Raw genomic sequence first — 23947 nt, 5'->3', positions numbered from 1 at the left:
GCCAGCCCCGGTTCTTCTTCTTCTCGATTTTGACTACAGAAGTTGCTTCATCCCATGTCATTTTGTCCTGTATGATGAGGTGATGTTAACTGTATCTGCCTTGGAAGTCAGCTGGAATATTATCCATGTAACTCAGAAAATGCTGTGCAGAGTTCCCGGGACAGTGGACTGATTGTTCCATCTGTGTCAAGGGACCTTGCTGTTGTTTCGCACAGCGAATATTTCCTCAATGCCTTTCATGTGCAAAGCACCTAAGGGACAGTAATATGTAAGGAAAGGGTCCCTGAGTTGAGGATGTGCTGGTGGGATGTGAAAAGGGACATTTTCTAGGCCCATTGTTACAAGGAACTCTGGGCTCTAACGGAAGCCTGGAATGATATTTACAACACCCAAAATACATTTTCAAGACAAATGGTTGAGAAAAACAGTTAAGGCACTGAGTGTCTCAAGCCAGAACACAATGGTGAAGCTGGCAGTGTGGTCCTCCTTCCTCACCCCTCCCCTCCCCGCCCCGCCCCTGCCTGCTGCTCCACTCCCCTTACTTCTCCACACTCATGTATACTTTCAGGGGGTGATCCTGCCAGCAAGGCAGGCTGGCCAAGCTTTCAGCCACTTCCTCCTGGACAGGCCAGCCCCAGGCTTCAAAGAAAGGCAGCAGGTTCTTCTGCACGGTTTCAGAGAATAACTTCATCCATATGTTCATCTTGATCTCATTGTCTTTGGGGATGCTACAGAGCGTTTGGTACTCAGCAAAGAGGTGGATGAATGGCTCCCACCCAAAGGCCTCCTGGAGCTGGAAAGAGAAAGAATGGGAAGAATATGGTGTTGAGTTTGCTGACGTGACTGCTGCCTGTGTCCATTGTCCTGGGTATATCCAGCTATCAGGGACTGCTTCCCTTCAGCGTCAAACCCGTGGTTTGTCCCACCTCTAGTCCTGTGTGCCCATACAAATGCTACTTTACTGGATCACAGCTACAAAACTTTACCCCTCAATCTCATAAAGATGCCCTCTAGAACCCTATCATGTAAAGAGTCACTCAATAGAAGACAGCTACTATTATTAGCTTTATTTTTTTAACGTGTTACCCAGATTATAAGTACTTTTGCTAGCCTGACTGAGTTGGGTTGCTCATTGGCTGAGATCATATCTCATTCACTCTCCAAAATCAGTGAAGGAAAAAATTAGAGTGTAGTAGTCTAAGATGCCAGGGATTGCTGTTAACTCTTGATTCTAAGTTGCAGATTTGTCATTTAAGTGGGTGCTTTTGAACAAGTCGGTTAAATTCTTGACTTATGGTTTATGAACTTCTGTGACAAGGGAGCCATTTAAGCCCTCTACACAAAGTTGCAGTAGAGTGCAAAAGGTCTGCTGTGGCCAGGAGCTTTGATGATTGGCCATGAAAGTCGGAAGCATGTTTTTTTTTGGGGGGGGGGCGAGAGGGGACAGGGATAGATGCTTATCTGCAGGAAATGGACTAGTTTTGTAACTTCATTGCTCTCCTATTGGTTGGCCATTATTTATTCAAACATTGCTTCTGCTTCTAGTGAGGTAGTCAACGCCTGGGAACCTTGTTAATAGATATTTTTCCTACAACATCTCCTGGTAATGCAGTTGCCATATAAACATATCCCTGTCATTGTAAGAGGCTGGAATAGTCACTCAACCCAAAAAGGTTAGGAAAACAAAGCATAACCAGCCAATGGCTATTCTGCTGGGGGAAACCCACAGAAACAGCTGACCTGAGGAAAGCAGGAGCTCACAGACCCCAGTCTGACAGCTGGAGAACCAGCATAGGACTGAACCAGGACCCCTGAACGTGGGTGTCAGTTGGGGGGTTTGGGCAGTCTATGCGGCCCCTGGCAGTGGAATTTATCCCTAGTGCATGAACTGGCTTTTTGGAGCCCATTCCCTATGGATGGATGCTCTCTCAGCCTAGATACGGGGGGGCGGCCCTGGGTCCTGTCCCAAATGATGTGACTGACTGTGAATATACCCCATGGAAGGCTTTACCCTCTCTGAGGAGTGGATGGGGGGTGGCATGGGAAGATGGGAGGGAGAGGGAACTGGGATTTATATGCAAAATAAGATCATTTTAATTTAATAAATAAAAAATGATGACTATTATGGAACAGTTATTAGGGATGAAGGACAAAGCTGGTGAGAGGAGGAGTCAGGGACATGACTGAGATCCTTCCCTCTAAGTCAAAGTTTGGGACAGTACAGAAAAAAATGTGCCATGTAATTTCTCGGAATACTTTCCATTTCCTTGTATATTCCAAAATCCTGGAAGTGGGAGAGGAGTCACTTTTGTCATACAAGTATATAAGATGAGAGGTACCTCTAGTGACCCACACCCAGGGGTGGTGGTGGTGGTCCCAGTTTTGGGGGGTTCATGTGGGATTTGGAGAGCTCTGAGGAGGCAGGGTACTGCATGGCTGAGTAGCACGTCAGCACCATCTCTCTGAATTTGTGCTCAGTACCTGCAGGTACGTCTCCAGTGCTGTCCAGACATTCCAGTCACACAGCGGTGCTCCCTTCTGAAGATGGTCTTTGATTCTCTTCTCTCGTTCTTCAGGCTTCAGTGCGGGGTGGGCCCGAGCCCTGGGAATCTCCAGAACTGTCTCATGCACATAGACTGACCAGAGATTGCAGGTAGCCTCGGTGGTGTGGGGAGGGAACTCCCAGCCATGGCGCTGCTGATTGTGGCCCAGCTCATGGATGGGTCCCCACAGGCCCTCACTTTTCATGGCTGTCAAACTGATGAGCTCCTGCACAGATTCCAGGTGGCACATGATGGGGTACCCTGAATGCATCCAGCCTGCAGACGCAAAGAAAGAGATGGAGCATGAAAGCAGGGTCTGCCTCAACTTCCTCCTCCCACTGTTGAGCTTTTCCTTCACAAGCCTGGTTGTATCCAGTGACTCCAGAATACCTGTGCTGTTTGGAAAGCATCCGGCTTTTTCTACAGTAATCCACCCCTTCCTAGGTTCTCCCTGGCCTCGTCCTTACTCTGACTCTGCAGAGTGGGAAGATACTTTACAGAACTGTCCTTGCTGGAATGTAATGATACCCCGGACCAGAGAAGCTAGGGTAATGTCAGTTTTCCCCCAAACCAGCATTATTAACAAGACTTGCCAGATAGAATAGAGAGAGTTTTTTAGATAAAAATTTAGCTTCCCTATGAGGGGAGCAGGACTCTGAACTGTTCCCTACATTTATTTATATCTTCTCTGCAAAGCCCTTGGTACCCATACGTACCTCAAACTTCTTTTTCCACCCTCCCCCTTCATTTTCAATTATGACTTATGTCTGAAGAAATTAGTCCATTTTGAATATTCTTTTGAAAAGATCTTGACAGACACTTGGTGGCCTCTCAGCACCAGCATCAAGTTTCTGGGCATGATTACTGCTTAAGAAATGGCATCTTGTAGGATGCCAATGACTGACCTCTGAGTAGTAAACATCTTTCACTCCCATCATGGCCCATGTTGCTACATCCTCCCCCCACCTCCTTGAATTTTAATAACAAAATTATGCTTTACAATTCTTGGGCACTAACAAGAAAGGTGAAATAATAACAATACAGTTTGCCCACTAGGAGCACTCCCCTGGAGCACTCACCAGCTGAGATCTGCACATCAGCAACAATTCTCTCAGGCCTTTGGAAAGGGAAGGGCTGGGATGCCAGCCTGGCTATGGCCTGCATCATCTCATCCCAGAACTGGAGCAGAGGCTCTGGGTCCTCCAGAGCTTTGAGGCTTTCCGTTGGTACTGTAAGGATGATGTTGTCTGTAGCCAGCTCTCCCCAGGGGCCCACATTATCCTGGATACAACTCTTCCACTCCTCCAGGGATGTCTTACCTGGAAATGCATAGCGTTTCTTTTTGAACAGAGAGACAGAGACAGAGGAGTGGAATTCCAGAAGGAAAGCACAGAAACTGTGAGCTGCTATCGTATGCTGTGGGTGAAGGACAAACTGCTAGACCCCCCTCCGCTGTATCCAGAGTCTCCAGAGACACAGGGTGACCCTACTTCCTGCCTGCAGATTCCTGCTGAAGAGTTCTTTCCCCTCTCTTGATCCTTGTTAGTCTCCCTCTTCAGTCACCAGGGCACCTGCAGCTCAATCTTCACTCAATGTCTTGTCTACTCACCAAGCTTGTAGTAAGGGGCAGGCACTGCCTTCCTGATGGTAACCGAGACAGGGCCAAGCTGACAGCCCTTGGGCACAACGATGTACAGGAGACCACCCCAGAGGCAGGAGACTGACCGTTGGGTTCTGTCCATACAACACTGGTAAGTTACCACAGGGGCTCGGCACAGCTTCCTGGCCTTGCTTAGGTCATCAGTGTGACATCCAATCTGCACCTGGACAGACAATTGCACCACATGAAGTGAATCAAGAGCACCTAAGAACCATGTAAAGTTTTGTTAGGGGCATATGGATGGTGGTGACCGTCTATGAAATCCTAATTTCCCTGCATGCGAAGGATGCATGCAGTCTATGAATCTGTAGCACGCTGAAATCTTTAGGATTTAAAAGTCTATTGAAGTATTTGTTAGGCATAAAACACAGTCTAACAGTAGATTTCCATTTGGGGTGAGCTGGCTAATTGCCAAGCATAACTGACAAGGGGCTCATGGAGTCCCTTTACCAGGCAGAATCTTGGGCTCTTAAATCAGACTTAATCAGGGTGGGTCTGATATTTTCTGTGAGTCAGGGCATCCCAGCTACCCACTGTGAGCAGACACAAGTTGCCTGGCCAGAGGCTACAGAGTCTGGCCAGGAGTCGGAGAACTCATCTGCTCCCCTCTGCCAAGCTCACTCTTACAAGCTCTGTGGAGTTGCCTTTTTGCTTGTCATAGTGAAGCAGATAAATCTGATATCTCAGAATGCTGATGTAAGAGCCCCTAACTGTAGTAGGAAATGATGCTCAGAACAGAGAGGGCAGGAAAATTTGAATTCTGCTTGGAGGTTGTATTTTGTGACTGACAAGGCAGGTAATGGGATTAATTACACTCTTCAGGGGTCAAGGTGAAGAGGTCAAACTTGAGGCTCCTGCTCTCAGGAAAACTGCTGAGTACTGGTACCTTAGGTCACTTTTCCTTATCCCTCTAAGTGGAAATCAGGCTTAGGAATGAGCTTGGGTTGTCAATAGCCTGGACTTTGTGTTGTTTCATTTACAAGTTGGGTAGAATAACCCTCCCCGGTCTCCTGCTGGATAAACTCAATAGGGGAGATATAAGCAACTCTGTGGTGTGGGAGAGCCTTGGCCATGTTTGGGGAAGTGTTGGCTCCAGGTGTCTAGCCTTACCTTTAGGTTGGCAGAGGCGGCCGCTTCAGAGAGAGAGACCTCTGCACTGTGTCCTTCCAGAAGGTAGAGCCCAGTGCTCATCCAGGCATCACTGTTACCTGACGAGTCAAGAGAGAAGGCTGAGTTCTGTGTTCCCATACAGCCTGACTGTACCTGGAGCCTCCCACAGATGCAACCTTTCTTCCATGGATTCTAAAGTCATCCGTACTTCCTGTACCCTTTCTTTCTTGGCCTTAATTAAGCACAATCTCAGCTCTCATTGTCTTGGAAGTTATCTAGTAAAGCATGGAGCTATCCATTCTGAGGATCAGAACCTTCCAGGTTCTGCAAAGTCTTCCAAACCCGCCTTCTCCCAGGCCAAGAAAACTGTGCACTCTCTGCCCACTCTATACCTGAGTTGGTTGCATTGATCTCCACAGTTATTGGGTGCTCTGAGGGGTGGAGATTGGAGGAGCAGATCTGACAGCCAAGGTCCTGGGCTAGCTGGGAGCAATCAGTCCCAGAGTGTGCCAGCTCTGTGGCCAGATGGAGAATTGCTGCCTCACAGGAGTTACTGGAAACTGGATTTTTCTTACTCACGGCTGGGAGGCCTGCCTGTCGCAGCATCTTCCTCAGGAGCCGGTGCAGAGACATATAAGCAGGAACTCCGTGCGCAGGGATCTGCAGGAAGCCTGCAGCCTCTACTCCTAACCTTACCAAATCCTTCTTTTCCAAGTTCCCACCCTTGTGGTTCATCAGAGCCTGAAACTTAGAGAGAGCCCTGCGAAAGTGGTAGTTCCTTATCTCTTCTGGGAGAACAGGGAAACAGCCTGGGCTGAGGGTCCGGGGCAGGATGCTGAGGCCAAAGGTGTTGAGAATGATATTCCCAGGGAAACCAGCCAAAGCAGAGCTGCCTGTGTTTTGGGAAGCCCACCACCAGGACTGGCCACCAATGAGCAAGCCCCCACCCTCAGCAACAAACTCCTGTATTTTCTTGGCATCTTGGTCACTATAAGCCCCACAGCAGTAGACACTCATGTCACTGGTCAAATGGGACTCCAGGCAGCAATTCAAGCCATGATCCAACAATAGTGAATGTAGATTCTTGAGACTTTTGTCCACCCCAATATTGCCTCTCTGGTCTCTGGTCAACCAACGTACAGCATTAAACAAAAAGGGCTCCATCTTAGGAGCACAGAGCAGGGCCTCATGGGCAGCCAATACCACACGACCATGGCCATAGCGGGCGGCTGCTAGGAAGCAGCCAAGGGAGGTATCCAGGCCCAGAGGGAAGGCCAGGGATCCATGCACCAACAGCTGTGAGGGGACACCTCCAGTCTTGATGTTCAACTCAGAGATGCCATCCAGAAGCTGCTCCTGGTCATGCCCAAGCTCCTCCCAACACCTGGGAAGAAGATGAAAGAAACTGAGAGTCTGTATTCAGCTAATGAGTTACTCACTCTAGCCCTCAAGGTAGAGAAAGAATACATAGTTCACACCAATCTTCATTCCTTATTAATAGTATTCGGGGATTTAATAATGTGAGATTACCAACAGAATTCTTTTTTTTCAATCAATCAATCATGTACCATTGTTCATGTCTGCTCTTGCTCAGCCACACACGGAACACCAGTGCTTCTTGTAACTGAGGTTATCATAGGTGTGAAGAGAGAGGTGGTGATCTTATTCATAGACATTAAAAACCACATTCTGCAAATGAACCCCATCCAAGAATTGTTGACATTAGTCAGCCAAGTGAATATTCTGCCTCAAGTTTTGTGTGTCTGAAACATTACCACAGCATATAAATAGAGCTGGAAAATTTAGCATACTGGATAGAGACAGCACTCTGTCCTGTGCCTCCCCTGGCGTTGTTTTCAGACATGAGATCAGATATATAACTGAAGACACATCATACTGTACTCTCCACAGGTTTGCTCAGAAACAGGAACATGTCACAAGTAAAAAAAAATTACTTCTACTTGATTTCTATAGCCATATATCTTTTAGAAATTCTTAGGGCAGGTGATACGGTTCAGAGTGTAAAGGCACTTGTTACCAAGCCTGATGACTTGAGTTCAGTCCCTGGAAGGAGGGAACCAACTCCTGAGAAACCCTGTCTCGAAAAACCAAAACAATATTTTCTAGATACATTAAGTATCAAACAATAGATGGACAAAATAAATCATATATATAGTAAGTTAACACTATATAGTAAGTCAGTAATTAGATAATATTGGGAAAGGCTTAATGGAATGTAAAAATTAGACCTCTAGGAGACTTAGGTCAAATTTTAAAAATGCTAAAATCCCCAAATCATAAAACTAGACATTGAAACAGAATCTACCCATGATTTGTCAAAATGTCTTCTGGGATTAATTATCCTGACTATTAGAGTTACAGGACATTCAAATCATTTTGATATCATTTTATCACTTCAACTTTAAAAACAATGTGCTTTGAAATAAAAGTCAAACACTTTTAAAAGTAAAATTAGCTCATTTCAGCAATAAAACATGACTGAAAGGAAGTCCGTCTTATGCCATGTTCCTCCTTAATTCTGCATGAGCACAGAACAAAGCAAACATCGTCATCTCATTTTCGAAGGAACACAGAAGTGCCTTGTGGGTTCAGGGTTCAACTTTGTTTTCTTCCCCCTTTTAGAGGCTCAAGCCTTATTCTGAGGTGTCCTGACACTGAGCTACACGAACTGGTAATAAAACAGGCCACCCTCAGTGTTCCTCCACCTTCTCCTGACAGCTGCTGGTGGGAAGCTTTTAGCATGGGGAGTGGCAGTTCCAGAAACCAGCTGCCTGAAGGCTTGGATTCTGGGCTTGTCCCCCACTTCTGTGATCCAGGGAGTGGGTCCTTCGGTATTTTGACCAGTCAAAGTGCGATCACTGTATTTTGGCAAAGTAACTAGATAATCGTGTGAAAACTACTTTCCTCTTCAAAGCCCTCATTTCTCATCTATTTCTCGGAGTTTAGAGAGATCACTAATGTACTAGCTAACATAGCGTCTGACATACGGTTAACAGGGACTCTGTACCTGATAAACAAGGAACATAATACTGGTCACTGTTATGGTCTAAATTCCATCCCATCCCAAAGTCCTCTACTGAAGTGTAGACTGCAGCACCTCAGAATGTGACCTTGATTGAAAATAGCATCATAGCCAGGTAGTTAAAGACAAAACCATATTCCAGTAGGGTGTCTCAGTGTCCTTATGAAGAATGGAGCTCAGAACACTGAGGACACATACAGGAATACCAAGTGTCAATAGTGTTGCTGACATGATGCCTCTGGATGATAAGGGACAGGCCAGCAAAAATTACCATCAAAATACATGAATCAGAGAAAGGCGCTGTAGAGTTTTCCCTGCGTGCTCAGGAGGGATTAACCTACAAATATTTTGATCTCAGATAATAGCCTCCAAAACCTACGAGATGATCACTTTCTCTTGCTTTGGAAGTGTGCCCTTTGTTACAGCCTCTCTAACAAGCTAGTCCAGTCCTTGGTGAGGTACAACATGTACCTTAGCCATGTACAGCACTGTTAGCAAAATCTTCCGTGTCCACCTGCTGGTGTGTTATTTCCCAGTCACAGTTTTAAATTTCCCGTTAGCACAGTGGGCTGTGAGGCTTTTTACAGGATCTCGATTAATTCATTTCACACAAATTCTTACCTGGAAATGGTCATTTACGGATTATATGAAATACAAAGCTATGATGTAAGAACCAAGCTGCTTAGAACCTGAGGTCCTTGGACAATGATCTTTCTACTCCACAGGACTGTGAGGAGGGTTAGCCACTACAGACGGTACAGTCACTGCTCTCGGTGCTAGGAGGGGGCTCTGTGGATTTATGACCCGACCCTTCCCATAGGCAGATGAAGCTGGGTGGTGCAGAGCCATCCATCACCTTACTTCCAGGACCGTCCAGCAATGACTTGCAATTACGGATCCTGTCAGGTTTGGGGGAGAGGGGCTTTGGCCACCACGTCTTAGCATTCATTTATTATCTAGTTTACAAATATTAGTTGACCTCTGCTTTGTCACACTCACCTTGGGCACTTAGAATTGAGGAACAAGGATTTAATTTATCTGGTAGGCAGTTAGGACAGGAGCCATAACTAATTAATAGAGATGCTGAAATTCCAAGATGGCCGGTTTCTTCTTTGCCCTCCAAACCAGAGACATAAGTCAGTCAGTAAGAAAAAAAAAAGAAAAAGAAAAAAAAAAAAGGCCCTGTGGGCTCTTGCTCCCCCAGTAGAGGTCCTGCTGAGGGACTTGGGGGGACAAATTCATCATCGGATCTGCATGTTCCACAATATCTGTGGGAAGGAAAACTCTTCAAAGATTTCAAAACCCCCAGGTCTGCAGGAGAGGCTGCAATGCTCTGCTTTGTGGGGGTCTTTCCTTCTGTGTGTTTCTGTGTGTGTGTGTGTGTGTGTGTGTGTGTGTGTGTGTGTGTGTGTGTGTGTGTGTGTGTGTGTTTCTGTGTGTGTTTTCACACCTAGTAAAGGCCCCTCCTTTATCAACTGATTCTGTCTGCTGCCATCTGCTGTGTTTGGGATTTTCCCTGTAGCTATCTGCCATCCTAGAGATTTTTTTCTGCCATTTAATTTTTAACTTGCAGAAAAAAAAAAAAAAACTAATCAAGATCAAGGTGGTAACAGTGAAACACCGAGCAGCGCAGATGACATCCCAACCTTGTCCAAGCTGTAAATGATGGTAGGCTGGAGACATTAGCAAGAGTCCCGGTGACTAACATGGAGACGGTGCCAGGCGATGTGCCCAGGAGTTGGGAAGTATAGTAAAGTGAAATGCCAGATAGTTCTGGCTTAATAGGGCGTAGAGAGGGCTCCTGTCATCAGGGTGTTCATGTCAAGTATGTATAAGGAGGGTCTGCATCTTAAGAGTGTTTGAGACTAATTGCTTACATTTTTTAATAACCAGATTCCCAAATGCCTTGATACCTTAATGTTTTTATATAAAGCAAGGTATTTAATGCTACATGTTGTGGTGTTTGCCTTGATAGGGAATGCCAATCTATTTTAAAGATGTGAACTGATCATAAAATGATTATATAGGGTTCTTTTTTTTCCTCCCTTAAAGTACAAAATTATAACATTCTGCACATTCCACAAAGGAAAATAATAAAGTAGTTACAGAAAGTTTTGGCATTATATTGTGACTAAAACTTCTCATTAATAAATTGTGTTAGCCAGCCTTTTGTCATCACGACAAAATACCTTAAGAAAATAATTGAAAAAAAAGAATGTTCGTTTAAGCTCTTGGTTTCCGTTCAGGTCAGCTGGCTCCATTGTTTTGGGGATGTGCTGACACGGGACATCCAAGCATGAAGGGTGCCATGCAACCACCCTGCTTGTTTCATGGATGACTGGACGTAGAAAGTATGAAAGAATGAAAGAAAAAGGCGGGGAACAAGACACGCCCCTTCCAGGGAATGCCTTCAGTATTTCACTCCCATGGCTGTGGTCCCTGTTCTAGTTTTTACCGACTCCCAATAAGATCATCAAATTATGATTCCATCACTAATTAACCCACTGGCAAGGTCAGAACCTTTGTGAGCCAAAAATCCAGGCCTTTAATACTTACAGCTGTGAGGGGCATTTCACATTCAAAGAACAGCATGACATCAGGTAAAAGGATGTTGTCTTAATGTGATCAAGAAGCGTGTTCCTACTGTTAAGAGTTTTAATGAGATGAATTCACTTAAAATGTAATTATAATGCAATTATAGGGGATTTGGTGAGGATTTAACATGTTTATAGTTGAAAATAGTCATTACCAACTCACCCCAGTTATATACAGCCTGTTACCCCATTTTTTCATGCTCATATTCCTGCCTGTGTATGTCCCATTTCCATGAATTTGGCATCATTTTAACAGAACTGTGTGTCTTAATATTGCTTACTGTATCGTAAGTATTTTGCTTTCCATTTGAGGTCACTGAACACATGATTTTTTAATGACCACATAATTATTCACTGTGTAACTGTAGTATATGCCATACGTTATTAAAAAGTCTTCTGTTGTAGATAATATGTCTTACTGTGTTTCACTTAGTAGTGACAACATTGGCAAGAAATATGTACTGAATATTGCTTTGTCATTCACTTTCTGCCCCGCCCTGTATTTGTTCTCTTTCCCCACTGAGGATGCTTCTTAACGAGGGCTGTGCTTGCCAATCTCTGTCTCTGAGTAAACTCCCTAGGAATCCAATCTGTAATAGGGGTAACATGGCAATGCTAACTAAATTACATACCCACACCCCATCAACCGGCCATCCCAATTCCATGAACACCATGAGGTTATAAAGATACATCTATGCATTGGAGCCCATCTGTCATAGTAAAAAGACTGGAAAAATAAAAATTCATACTAGAAATGTAAGTGTCTGTCATTAAGGAACTTAAGAATAGATTACATGATATCTACACATGGAAGCACAATGGGACAAGCACATTCTGTTATGTGGCCACGCCCAGCTTGATAAACCAGAATACTACTGAGTGGAAAGAGTAAGTGGAGAAAATGTATAGTGTCTTCCACTGCTTTCTCAAAGAAAGAGAATACAGTTACATATGCATATGTCTGCTCATGCATATGAAGAAATAATGCAGGGTAGAATGAAGAAATAATGCAGGGGAGAAGGGAATTGCATTTAGGGAGAGAATATAGGTTTAAATTTTTATTTTTGAGCTACAGAACTATTTGGCACAATTCTGGGAAGTTAAATAGCAAAGGCAAATAAACAAGTGACTGGACATTTCTAGGTACCTAGAACAGCTCCCTAAGGGACACTGATCTAACTTAATATATCCCTAGGAAAAGGTGCTATGAGGATGAAAGGCACAGAAAATAATTATTGCTATGGATTACTGCTAAGAAATATTTGTTGCTCTTTGCCTACTTTCTCTACCCCCGACCCCGGTCCCACTGTTCTTCCTTCTTTTTCCCCACTGGGAGCAGCTTTTAAGGAATTTGCAACAGGCTATTGTCTGTCTGAGTCAGCTTCTTGGTAAACCCAACCTGTAAAGGGGAAATCTCTATCTCTCTATCTCTCTCCTTAGGACAGCAACCTACAAAGTGAACTTGGCAATGCTAGCAAATACTCCTTGGAATTCCTGCCAGTCAGCAATTCCACAATCATTTTGCTGTTGCTAGTACTGCCGTTTAAATTTTGTAACTGTTGGGTGTATATTAAAGTAAAGCAAGTAGTTTATTATGTTGGTGTCTTACAAAATGGGGGAAAAAGAAGAATAGATTTCCAAAAGAGACTATGGATATTAAATAAAATCCCCGTTGTTCTCAATTCAAACAAGATGCATCAGTTTGAACTCTGATGTATTTATCGATCCTAAAACAGGCAGATCTTCCTTAATTTTGATCTAAGACAATGATCTTAGTACCAACAAACACATCCCATAAAGGAACAGAATTCCTCGAGAAATCATTGACACTAGCTCTGAGACAAGAAATGTACATGAGCGACCCAAAACCTCGCACACCAAACTGTAAGGAAGCCTGGTGATGATTGCAGAAGGGACTGGTGACATCCCTGTGGCTCTGTTCTCAAGAGTTCTTGTCTGTGGAGAAACACAGCAATGCAGATGGAATATACCAATGGGTGCTGTTTGTTTCAAGATAATTTGAGATGCAGCTGTAGATTAAAGGAAAACTCCCCACTCCCAAACCAGGGCCATAAAACAGGCTCAAAGAAACCTGCTGTTCACAGAATTTTGGAGCCTGGAGCTAGGAGGTTTATCACTTATGTGCTTCTATCTGATGTGGGCCTCCCTACTTTCCAGTATAGAAGCTGGCTCTGAGACTCTGCACAGTGTGTTCTCCTGGACCTTCCAGTACCGAGCTGCAGGGCATGGGGAGCCAATCTCTCAGGATAGATGTTCTTACCATGCGAGGTCCAAGTGCATCTATTCTGCCATTTCCCTCTGCTGACTACAGTTTCTTGAAGTAGATGAACAAGACTGACCACGAGTTGGTCATTCTCAGGGTTGGGCCACAGCTGCCCAGAGGAATATTGCACTGCTCTCTCTACTTTAGCGCATACTTGAAGTTCCATAGGAAATGAAACTTCAAACAAACAAACAAACAAGCAAAAAACCAGGAAATTTCAGATTTAGTAGCAGAGATGGAAAAGTATATGTTGGAAATGAGGAAAAACAGGTTTCCTTTCTTGAAAGGGAGAATTTGTTGAGGCAACGGAGAAACCTACCCTGCTGAGACTTAATGTCCAGAGACATTTAAAGGGCCAGGTCAACCTTCTGGGGTTCATGGTCTCTGATGAGAGGACTGTAATTTAGAAGCAACAACAGCAATTTGGGAATAGATGGTCATGGCCTTGCTCTGGCAAAACTGTATTTACATAAACAGGGGGCTGGCCCACAGGCCTGAGCTTGTTAACTGGCTATAGAGTCAAACCTTAGAGAAAATCAGATTCACCTCTGTGTGCCTGGTTAAATTTGACCACCCGATTAAGTTTTGTTCATTAAACCTGGAAGCAACCTAGATGCCCCTCAACTGAAGAATGGATGGAGAAAATATACATTTACACAATGGAGCGGACAAACAAACAAACAAACAAACACAATGGAATCTTGGAATTTGCAGGAAAATGGATGGAACTGCAAGAAATCATCCTGAGAGAGGTAACCCAGTCTCAGTGGAGATCCATTTAATGGCCAGGAATGCAAGGAAACAGATTATTTTCTAAGTTAAGATGAAACAAGACAGACCCAGCTAGTGTGTCTGCTCCAGGGACCATTGCCTAGGTGTAACTGTAGAACCTGGAGTAGTGTTGGCTATTTTGTAACAAAAGGTAAAAGCAATAAAATGAGGACAGAGAGGAAAGCGTGTAGCTGGGGACATCATGGAGAAACTGCCATAATCCTGGACTGGCTACCTGGGCTTCATGTTTCATAAGAAATATACATCAGAAACTGTTGATCCACTATGGTAAGTTCTTTACAGACGGAAAAAGCAAATTAGTCATTAATACCTCAATCCCCCCCCAAAAAAATCTAAAATTGAACTCTAGATCCACTCTAGTCTCAGCAATGACATCATCTTTAATCACTATGATCAAAAATATCAATTCCTCTTTTCCATGTCTTGCTCCATATCCAGTCCATAGCCCCAGACGGCTGGATCCTCCTATCTTGGGAGTAAAACCACAGCTACGTCTTTCCAATAGCCCCACCACATGACACTACACTGACAGCGGCAGCTCTCCGTGGTCTGTTTCCATGGCCTCTCACGATTGCCCTCCTCTCCTTTGCATCCTGCCATCTGTTCACCAACCATAGGGTTCCTCTTGCTGGTCACTGCTTGTTTGCACTTACGGGCATGGTCTATACTCTGCTATTTTCTGTTTTGTGTTTACTGGGCTTCCATCCCCTAACCCTGGTGAATTCAGCTCAGGGAAGACAGAGGCTATTTATCTAGTGAAGCAAGAAGGAAGGAGGTGCTGAGGTTGAAGGTTTCTTTGGGTTTTCTCTCTGTTAAACACCATGTCTTCTCCAGGACCTTGGCTAACACCAGACCCCTCATTCGGGATCTGACTTCTGCTTGGCAGACTGATGCTGTGTCCAGCATCTGTAAGGTGACCAGCACACCTGGGCCTCAGCAATGCCACCATTTTCTCCAGTCTCTCCTGCCATTTGGGCTGAGGTCCAGTCTTACGTGGTTTTCTAATATTCTCTAACCTGAACTATGGGCTCTGTATGCTAAATTTCTTCTGCTTGAAATATCATAGAATTGCAATCAAATTTGATTGATACACCTTCCTGGAAGACGTTAAATAGGCTTTACCCTCCTCGTTAAATCTCACTTCATGCCTTTTTTCCCCCTTCTTGTGGCTCCTGTCAACATCCGATGGGATTCTTAATGTATTGGTTTGCTTACCTGCTTATTTCCCCACTGACATGGAAGCTTCATGGCAGCACACAGTGTCTGTTTTGATTTCTGCTGCATTCCCCGTGTCCAGCATAGGGCTGGGCCCAGCTGCAGATGTTCATATAGATAGTTTTCTGATTCATTTAGGACATGGATAGCAATCTAAGCTTCAGGCACTCCACATGGAGAAATGGCAAATAGGGCAAACTTTTCTCCTAAGTGGATAATTGCTTTCCCATAGAAGGGAGTGGCTAGAAGGACCAGCTTTTCTTGTGCCTTAATGCATTTTGGCGATTGCATTTTTCATTTGCAGCAGTTAGAAAACTGGGTAAAAACAGCCACTTACATTGAAGTGGATCCTCCCTGAAGAAAGGGCATCAGCATCATTTTCAAAGGGTTGGAAGTATAAGGGCTTGTAGTGGCACACACTCACCTGACATAGAGTGGGATCTTGGGGACCTTCTTAGAGACCTTGAACCTTTCTACATCCCCATAGACGTCTGTGAAGTACACTCCAGCCACACTTGTCACCTGGTTCCCAGGGAAACTGGACAGCACCTTGTCACTGCCCTGTTGACTGGCCCAATACCAGGCCTGTCCCCCAATGAGCAAGCCCCCACCACGCTTCACAAACTGGACCAGCTTCTCAGTCAAGGTGTCATTGTAGGCATCAGTGCAGTAAACGCCCAGAGTCTCTCCAGGTTGTGGCTGAACCAGGGCCTCTAGACCAGGGTTACTCAGGATGTTACCTAGTGAGGCCAAGGAGGAATGCACTACAATGGGAGCCTCTGGGGACGGGCAGAGCCACCTCACTGCATTGAGAAGAAATGGGGCCAAGCCTGCATGCAGCAGGTAGCCTTCATGGGATATGACCACCAGGCGGCCTTGGCCATAGGAAGAGGCAGCAATGAGCACCTGTCCCTTGTCATTGACCATCACTGGGAAGGCGGCCTCCCCAGTAAGAAGGAGTTCACAAGGAATGGGTTCTTTGGGAAGATCCCAGCTGGTCACTCCATTCATGAGGGCCTCAAAGGCAGCATCAGGAGTTGTTGCCATGGTTCCGCCAGCTGCTGCAGAGGAAGCAGAGGTTCAGGTTGGTCAAAACATCTAGAAACCAGAAAAAAAAAAGCAAGCAACTAAATGCATTCAATCTACAAACTGTTACAATCCTACTTTCATGACTCAAATATAGAAGAAGAGTAAAAGTTACAAATAAGCAGGATTATAAAAACGCAACACTTTCCAGTTGCTATGTGGCAATGAGAAACAGACCAGTCAACTGGAAGACTATATTGAATGACAGCAAAGACCTGGTAAGAATGCAGCCTTGAAACTGAAACCTGAAATGTGATGGAAGAGCGTGCTGGTAAGAGGCACACCAGGGCAGCAGTAGCGTCAAGGGCAAAGGCCAACAGCACCTGAGGCAGATAAGGAGGTCCAAGTTCTTAAATGGCCTGGTAGATCGAATGCAGGAGTTGACTCAGTGTTTTTGTATTTGGTCAGACTAAAGGGTCACATGATGTGTCAGAAACTGCATTAGTTAGGGTCGTGTGACATGTCAGAAACTTCATTAGTTCTGACTGCTTTCCTTACACTGTTGGAAATGGCTACCAATGATCAAATCTGCCCTAGTGGGAAGCACCCCCTGCCCCCCCCCACACACACACACTGTTGGCCAGAGGTCTTTTCAAAGTCTTCTGAAGCCTCTATGCTGACAGCTGAGCTCACTCCAGTACTCCCTTCCGAGTGTTTCGGCTGTTTTACGAATTAGACTACACATGGCACAGGCACGGCGAGCCATGTGGTTGCACCTCTCTCTTCCTCCTCTCCATGTCCCCTGAGTGCCACGGACATATAGCTGGTGAGCCACACAGTTTCTCCATCCCCACATCTGAGTAGCTCATCCAGTTCACATGGCTGTCAGGGCAGCCCGACAACGGCTGCGAGCTGATGTCCTGTTAGCTCCAGGTCCTGGAGGGAACTGTGGATACACACCCAGTGCCTCCCTGGGTCCATCCTAGGAGGGTCCCAGGAAGGGCTCAGCTCTAGATAGCAGCGCTAATCCTTTCTCCGCTCCCTCCTTCCTCGTCTGTTTTACCCAGGTTCTTCACTTGGGTCTTCAGAGCTCTCTCAGCGCCCTGTGCCCCTCTTGTCTAGTTGTTCCTCCTGTGCTCACGAACTGTCAATAGCCCGTGTCACCTGCCCTCACCGGCCACGCCCACTTAGCTCATGGCCAAGACCATGAGCTGAACTGACCTGGTCTGAGCCTGCAGAGCCCGTTTTCACTTTGGCTGTTTGACTAAGAACTGTAAGGAGCTCCCATTTCAACCACTCCCTGCGCGGTGAGAGTCTGTTGGCTTTGGCATGCCCGTGTGCATGGCTCCAACCACCCCACTTCCCGTCCCACTCCACGGCACTGCTCCCAGGGAAGGGAACCTCAAGTTCAACGTCTCGCTGAGTTTTTCTGAGAAGAAAACAAACAAGAAACCACCACGAGGGGCGATCGGTCCCGAAACGACAGGCCCACCACCCTGTAACTCAGTGCGCCTGCACGCACGCGCGCACACACACCTTTATCAGATCCGTGGCTCCAGTTCAAAACGCAGAGGTAAATCAGTCCTGAGTTAACTAGAAAACTGCGCCAGGTAAAGGAAACTAAAAGGAAAACAGACCTGTGGAAGACACACTCCGGCCGTCGGGCAGGTAGCCTTCTGACACTTGGGGGCTCCCTCCCGGCGTCGCCCAGGTGCTCCAACACCCAGCCCCACGCTAGAACACGCCAGGACTTGGAAAACCGACGCTGAGACGTCCGCTCTGCCCGCAGACTGCAGCTGCAGACTAGCGGAGTGCTGCCCAAATGAAGGTGAGCATCGGGGCGGGGCCTCCGGGGCGGGGCTCTGGAGGCCGGGGCTATCACGGAAGCTGGCCATCCTGGTGAACCGCTTTCTTGGGAGCCGGGCTTCCCTGGGCGGGGCCGATTTGGGTCTTGGGGGCGGAGCTTCTTAGGGGTGGAGCGTCTTTTCCCGAGCGGTGCTACGAGGAAACCAGGCTGGTTAGGGGCGGGGCTGTCCTGTCCCGTGGGCTTTTCCGGGAACTGGACCGGTTCGGGGTGGGGCTGTTCCGGAGGCAAGGCCCTTTCTCGGGAAGATGAGCTATTCGCGCCACCAGGCGGGCGGGCTGGACTCAGCGTGGGAAGGCTAGCACAGATCCGCCTGACTCCAGACCCCACCCTACCTGGAGAGAGGCCTCTCTGCAAAGCGGTTGATGGACCAAGGGAGAAAAATCAAACTCCAGATTTCCCATTAATCACATCTCAGGGCGAGCATCACCCAACAGCTGCGCCGCCAGACCCGGCATCTGGCTCCGACTGGCTTGATGTCTCACCAGGGCTTCACTGCCAGGGTTGAGCCCCACCTGCTCCCCCTCTCCTGGCTCGGGCATCAGGGCCTGCCCCTAGTGGTCCACACTGGCCGAGCACCTGTCGGGATCTGCCGGGCTGAGTTTGCATAGACTTTGTTACTGGGCAGAAAACATGACCTTGACGTGATCTACACAGGCAAGACTAAGCTGGAGAAGTTAAAGTTAAAGCGTGGGCACTGCCCAGGTTTCTGCTCAAGAGGGGTCAAAGCATGAAGGCAGAAGGGCAGACTGGTGTGTCCTTTGAGCACAGCAGTATACTGTATTTACTTCTTTGATACGCTGTTTAGTTTCGTTTCTTGATGGAAAGGAAGGAGACAAAAGGAGAAATGGGAAGTTATGATGAGGATACTTACAAAGACACTTCCGATCCTTTGGTGCTGTCTCTAGCCATGCATTTAAGCATCGAGATTTATAAAATTATGTGTTTATTTATTTTTTTCTATTTTATTCTACACTCCAAGTACAGTTTTTCCTCCCTCCTCTCCTCCTGCTCCCTCCCCCATCCACTCCTCCTCCGTCTCCACTCAGATGGGGTAAGGCCTCCCTTAGGAATCAACAAAGCATGGCACATATCAAGTTGAGGCAGGACCAGGCTCCTCCCCCTGCATCAAGGCTGAACAAGGCATCTCACCATAGGGAATGGGTTCCGAAGAGCCAGTTCATGCATCAGGATCAGGTCCTGGTCCCACTACTAGAGGCCTCATAAAAGGCCAAGCTACACAACTGTCACCCAGATGCAGAGGGCCTAGGTCAGTCCGATGCTGGCTCCCTAGCTGTCCTTCCAGAGTCCATGAGCTACCACAAGTTCGAGTCAGCTGTCTCTGTGGGTTTTCCTACCTTGACCCCCGACTTGCTCATTTAATCCCTCCACCCTCTCTCCAGTTGCATCCCCGGGAATCAGCCGAGTACTAGGCTACGAATCTCTGTATCTGCTTCTATCAGGTACTAGATGAAGGATCTATGTTGACAATTGGGGTAGTCCCTAATCTGATTACAAGGAAAGGCCAGTTCAGGCACCCTCTCCTCTATTCCTAGGAGTCTCAGCTGGGATCGTCCTTGGGGACTCCTGAGAGTTTCCCTGGCGCCAGGTTTCTCCATAGCCCCATAATGGCCGGTCTATTAGATATCTCTTCCATCACTCTCCCCTTCATCCCGCCCCCAACTCAACCAACTTGATCTCCCATGTTCCCATCCTCCGTCCCCATCTCTCTACCCACCTGGCCCCAGTTTACCCAGGACATCTCGTCTATTTCCTCTTCCCAGGGAGATGCACGCATCTGTCTTAGGATCCTTTTTGTTATTTAGCTTCTCTGGAGCTGTGTGCTGTGGTCTTGTTATCCTTTGCTTTATTTCTAATATCCACTTATGAGTGAGTACATACCGTGTTTGTCTTTCTGGGTCTGGGTTACTTCACCTAGGATGTTTTTTTTTTTTTTTTTTTTCTAGTTCCATTCATTTGCTGGTAAATTTCATGATGTTATTGTTTTATTCTGCAAAATAATATTCCATTGTATAGATAATACTACATGTTCTTTATCCATTCTTTGGCTAAGGGTCATTTAGGTTGTTTCCAGGTTCTGGTTATTATTAATAATGCTGCTATGAACATAGTTGGTCAAGTGTCCTTGGGGTATGATGGTATGATTGAGCGTCCTTTGGTATGTACCCAAGAGTGGTATTACTGGATCTTGAGGTAGACTGATTCCCAATTTTCTAAGAAACTGGCATACTGAATTCCTAAGTGGCTGTACAAGTTTGCACTCCCACTAGCAGTGGAGGAGTGTTCCCCTTACTCCACACCCTCTCCAACACAGGCTGTCATTTTCATTTTGATCTTGGTTATTCTGACAGATACAAGAAGGTATCTCAAAGTTGTTTTGATTTGCATTTCCCTGATAGCAAAGGGATTTGGCCACTTCTTTAAGAGCATCTCAGACATTTGAGATTCTTCTGTTGAGAATTTTCTGTTTAGATCTACATTCCATTTTTCATGGGATTGCTTTGTATTTTGATGTTTAGTTTCTTGAGTTCTTTATATATTTTGGATATCAGTCCTGTGTCAGATGTGGGGTTGGTGAAGATCTTTTCCCATTTTCTAGGCTGCTGTTTTGCTTATTGATAGTGATCTTTGCCTTACAGAAGCTTTTCTGTTTTCTTGTTAATTGTTGATCTCAGTGTCTGTGCTACTGGTGTTATGTTCAGGAAGTGCTCTCCTGTACCAATAAATTCAAGGCTATTTCCCACTTTCTCTTCTATCAGCTTCAGTGTAACTGGACTTATGTTGAGGTCTTCGATCCACTTGGACTTGAGTTTTGTTCAAGGCATTAGATATGAATCTATTTGCATTCTTCTACATGCTGACATCCAGTTACACCAGCACCATTCATAGAAGATGTTTTCTTTTTTCTATTGTATCCTTTTGGCTTCTTTGCCAAAAATAAGGTGTTCATAGGAGTATGGATTTATGTCAGGGTCTTCAATTCAATTCCATTGATCCACATGTCTGTTTTTATGCCAACACCAAACTTTTTTTTTTAAAAAAAACATAGTTCTATAGTAGAGTTTGAAGTCAAGTTTGATGTCTCCAAAAGTTCCTTTATTATATAGGATTGTTTTAGTTATCCTGAGTTTTTGTTTTTCCACATGAAGTTGAGTATTGTCCTTTTGAGGTCTGTAATGAATTATCTTCTGATTTTGATGGAGATTGCATTGAATCTGTGGATTGCTTTTGGTAAAATTGCCATTTTTTTTTTCGAGACAGGGTTTCTCTGTGGCTTTGGAGGTTGTCCTGGGAAGCTCCATGGAGACATTTGAGTTGGCTTTTGAGGGACTTATTTGCTCTGTTAAGGAGTTAAGACTGTATTCTACATTCTGCTGAGGACAGTAGTAGTTGTGGAGGGGAGCTGACCTGAGCCTAAGAGACAAGTTGTGTGTGCTTTGGAGGACAGAGCTAGAGACAGGGAACTACCAAAGTCCTTTGGAGCCCAGAAGACAGTGAGAACCCAAGATGCTCAACACTGATTCTTACCCCAGATTCTTACACTGCTGGACTTAGGTTTTGCTTTGATTTGAGTATAAATGTGACTTGGGTATTCCCTCTTGGAATAAGAAAGTATTTACCCTCTGTTTTGATTTCATGGGAGCTCCACAGTTGAGAGACTTGGATATTTTAGAGAGACTTGGATATTGTAGGGAGGTTTTGAGCTTTGAAAGAGTGTTGGATATTTTAAAAGACTGAGATTTTAAAATGTTTGACATTCTTAAGACTGTGGGAGTTTCTAAGTTGTTTATGTCCTTTGCTGTGATATTGGTATGAATGTAAATCTTGGGGGATAAACAAGAAAGGAAGAGTTATGATTTTGTGGTAATGTATCGATGTGTCAAGATGACGAAGGGTCAATGGTGTTGATCAGAGTTTGTGTCAGCTTGACAAAAGCCAGAGCTATCTGGGAAGAGGAACCTCAATTGAGAAAATGACTCTATCTGATTACTTGTGTGAAACTCTTGATTAATGATTGATGTGTGTGGACCCAGCCCATAGTGGGGGTACTGCTAGCCTTGGGCATGTATTTCTGGGGTGTAAAAGAAACATGTCACAGAGAGTAAGCCAATAAGAAGCTTCTTCCATGGCACCTGCTTCAGTTCCCATCTTCAGGTTTGTGGCTTGAGTTCCTGTCCTTATTTTCTTCAATGATGGACTGTAAGATGAAATAAATACTTTCCTCCCCAAGTTGCCTTTGGTTATGATTGGTTTATCATAGAACAGAAGCCCCAACAAAGACACTTATAATAAATAAACTTAAAGGGCCACCATACAAGAGAAAATTTGAATAGTTATTGTTACTTATTGCATGTTTGTTCAGCTTTGTCGATTAGAGGGCAGTATCTGTAGCTATTCCAGTTTATCGCTAAGCCAAATGGGGATAGCTTCATATACATGTGTATAAATTGTGAACTATCATTAATAGTTGATGTCCCTCTTCATTTACTTTTAGCCAGCAATTTAACTTAATGTGGTCTTGTATATTCTTTCCCATAATATTCCTAGGAATGTGGGAAAGATTAGCTCTGATCTAATTTAGTAAAAGAGATGGCTGAACCCACTGATGTGCTTTTGCTGGTGTGGATCACTAGAGACATTCACTAAGCCACAGTGATGTTCCAAAGCAGGCATCTACAGCTGTTTTTAAGAACAAATAATGTGCTGGCTATGAAAGTGCTGCTCTCAGATTTCCAACTGCAGGACATGCAAGTGCCAGTCAGTCTCAGCTGGTGTGTCCAGAACCCTTGGCGCCAAGGCTATTCTACCCCAGGGATTCTCCCAGCCAGTGACTGAATGTAACAGGAATTCTAAGGCAGGCCTGGGCACTCCAGGAAGACAGGCAATGCTGCTGATAGTAATTTTGACTCAAGAACTCAATAGTGACCTTGAAGGAACTTGATGAGACCTGTACGCAAGGTCTCCTACTAGTGTGCTAGTAGCACTAGTGTGGTCTAGTGCTACTCCCAGCCTCCTCTGGCTCCCTCTTCACATCATTTAACATTAATTCCCTTAATGAATGTCTAACACATAGGATCCTATCTTGGCTTCTTCCTCTTAGAGGAGACAGGAGAGTATAAGCACTGTTGTAAAAAATAGTTTCACATAGTCTAACCCTCAAGTAGATTTATTAAAGTTGTCTTCTAGTAGGATCAAGGGGGAAAATAACTTCAGCATATTCATGGAAGACTCACTATTTCACAGCTCATTCTCTGCCACATTTTTGACAACTTTTATTCGTATTATCTCACAGTCTGTATCCAAGGGCACGAACTAATCTGCTTAATTGAAAACAAAGAACCTGGACTCCTATGCTTATTTTGACAGGTGGCCTGTCCTAAGTTATAGATAGAAAAGCTTTCATATTTTTCTTTTAAGATTTGTGAAATTAATTAGGCCCTACATTTTTTGTTTGCTTGAATTAGAGGTATGTGGCTCCCTCCAGAGAGGGAGCCACTAATACTCTAGTGACAGATTAGAACACATGACTGCTGCAGAGAAACATATTACTGCCTAGATTTCTTCCTCTAGTAAGAGACCAGGGTGGTCATACATATGTAAACTCCACCATCTCTAGGTGATATATAAACTTTAATATTTTATTGAAGACTTAAACTGTCTGGGATCCAGCAAAATTAAGTTAAGACTAACAATATCTCTCAGACTCTGAAATATTACATTCACTAGGCACAGTAGACAAATTATAAAGATTTAATTAAATTATAATTATAAAGATAATTAAAGAATCAACAAGA

General features: G+C 45.1%; 1 protein-coding gene across 3 annotated transcripts; it reads right to left on the bottom strand.

Annotated features, from left to right (window-relative positions):
* Positions 1 to 532: 532 nt before the first annotated feature.
* On the bottom strand, positions 533 to 18395 carry LOC100760787 (TRPM8 channel-associated factor 2). 3 transcript variants are annotated; one of them, XM_027389781.2, is made up of 8 exons: positions 17905 to 18395; positions 15666 to 16339; positions 5706 to 6697; positions 5314 to 5411; positions 4153 to 4366; positions 3623 to 3862; positions 2482 to 2819; positions 533 to 793 (listed from the first exon to the last, which is right to left on the bottom strand). In XM_027389781.2, the coding sequence occupies exons 2-8, from the start codon at positions 16286 to 16288 to the stop codon at positions 539 to 541; spliced, it is 2760 nt and encodes a 919-aa protein (XP_027245582.1). In that variant the 5' UTR covers positions 16289 to 16339; positions 17905 to 18395; the 3' UTR covers positions 533 to 538. The 3 variants fall into 3 exon arrangements, with proteins under 3 accessions (XP_027245582.1, XP_027245583.1, XP_027245584.1); XM_027389782.2 differs by having other exon boundaries at positions 15666 to 16302; positions 17905 to 18394; XM_027389783.2 differs by having other exon boundaries at positions 15666 to 16299; positions 17905 to 18394.
* Between the last annotated feature and the right edge of the window lie 5552 nt (positions 18396 to 23947).

Source organism: Cricetulus griseus (assembly GCF_003668045.3).
Source record: "Cricetulus griseus strain 17A/GY chromosome 1 unlocalized genomic scaffold, alternate assembly CriGri-PICRH-1.0 chr1_0, whole genome shotgun sequence".
NCBI classification, from domain to species: Eukaryota; Metazoa; Chordata; class Mammalia; order Rodentia; family Cricetidae; genus Cricetulus; species Cricetulus griseus.
The sequence above is the reverse complement of the archived record's forward strand: the minus strand, read 5'-3'. Positions and strand labels throughout refer to the sequence as shown.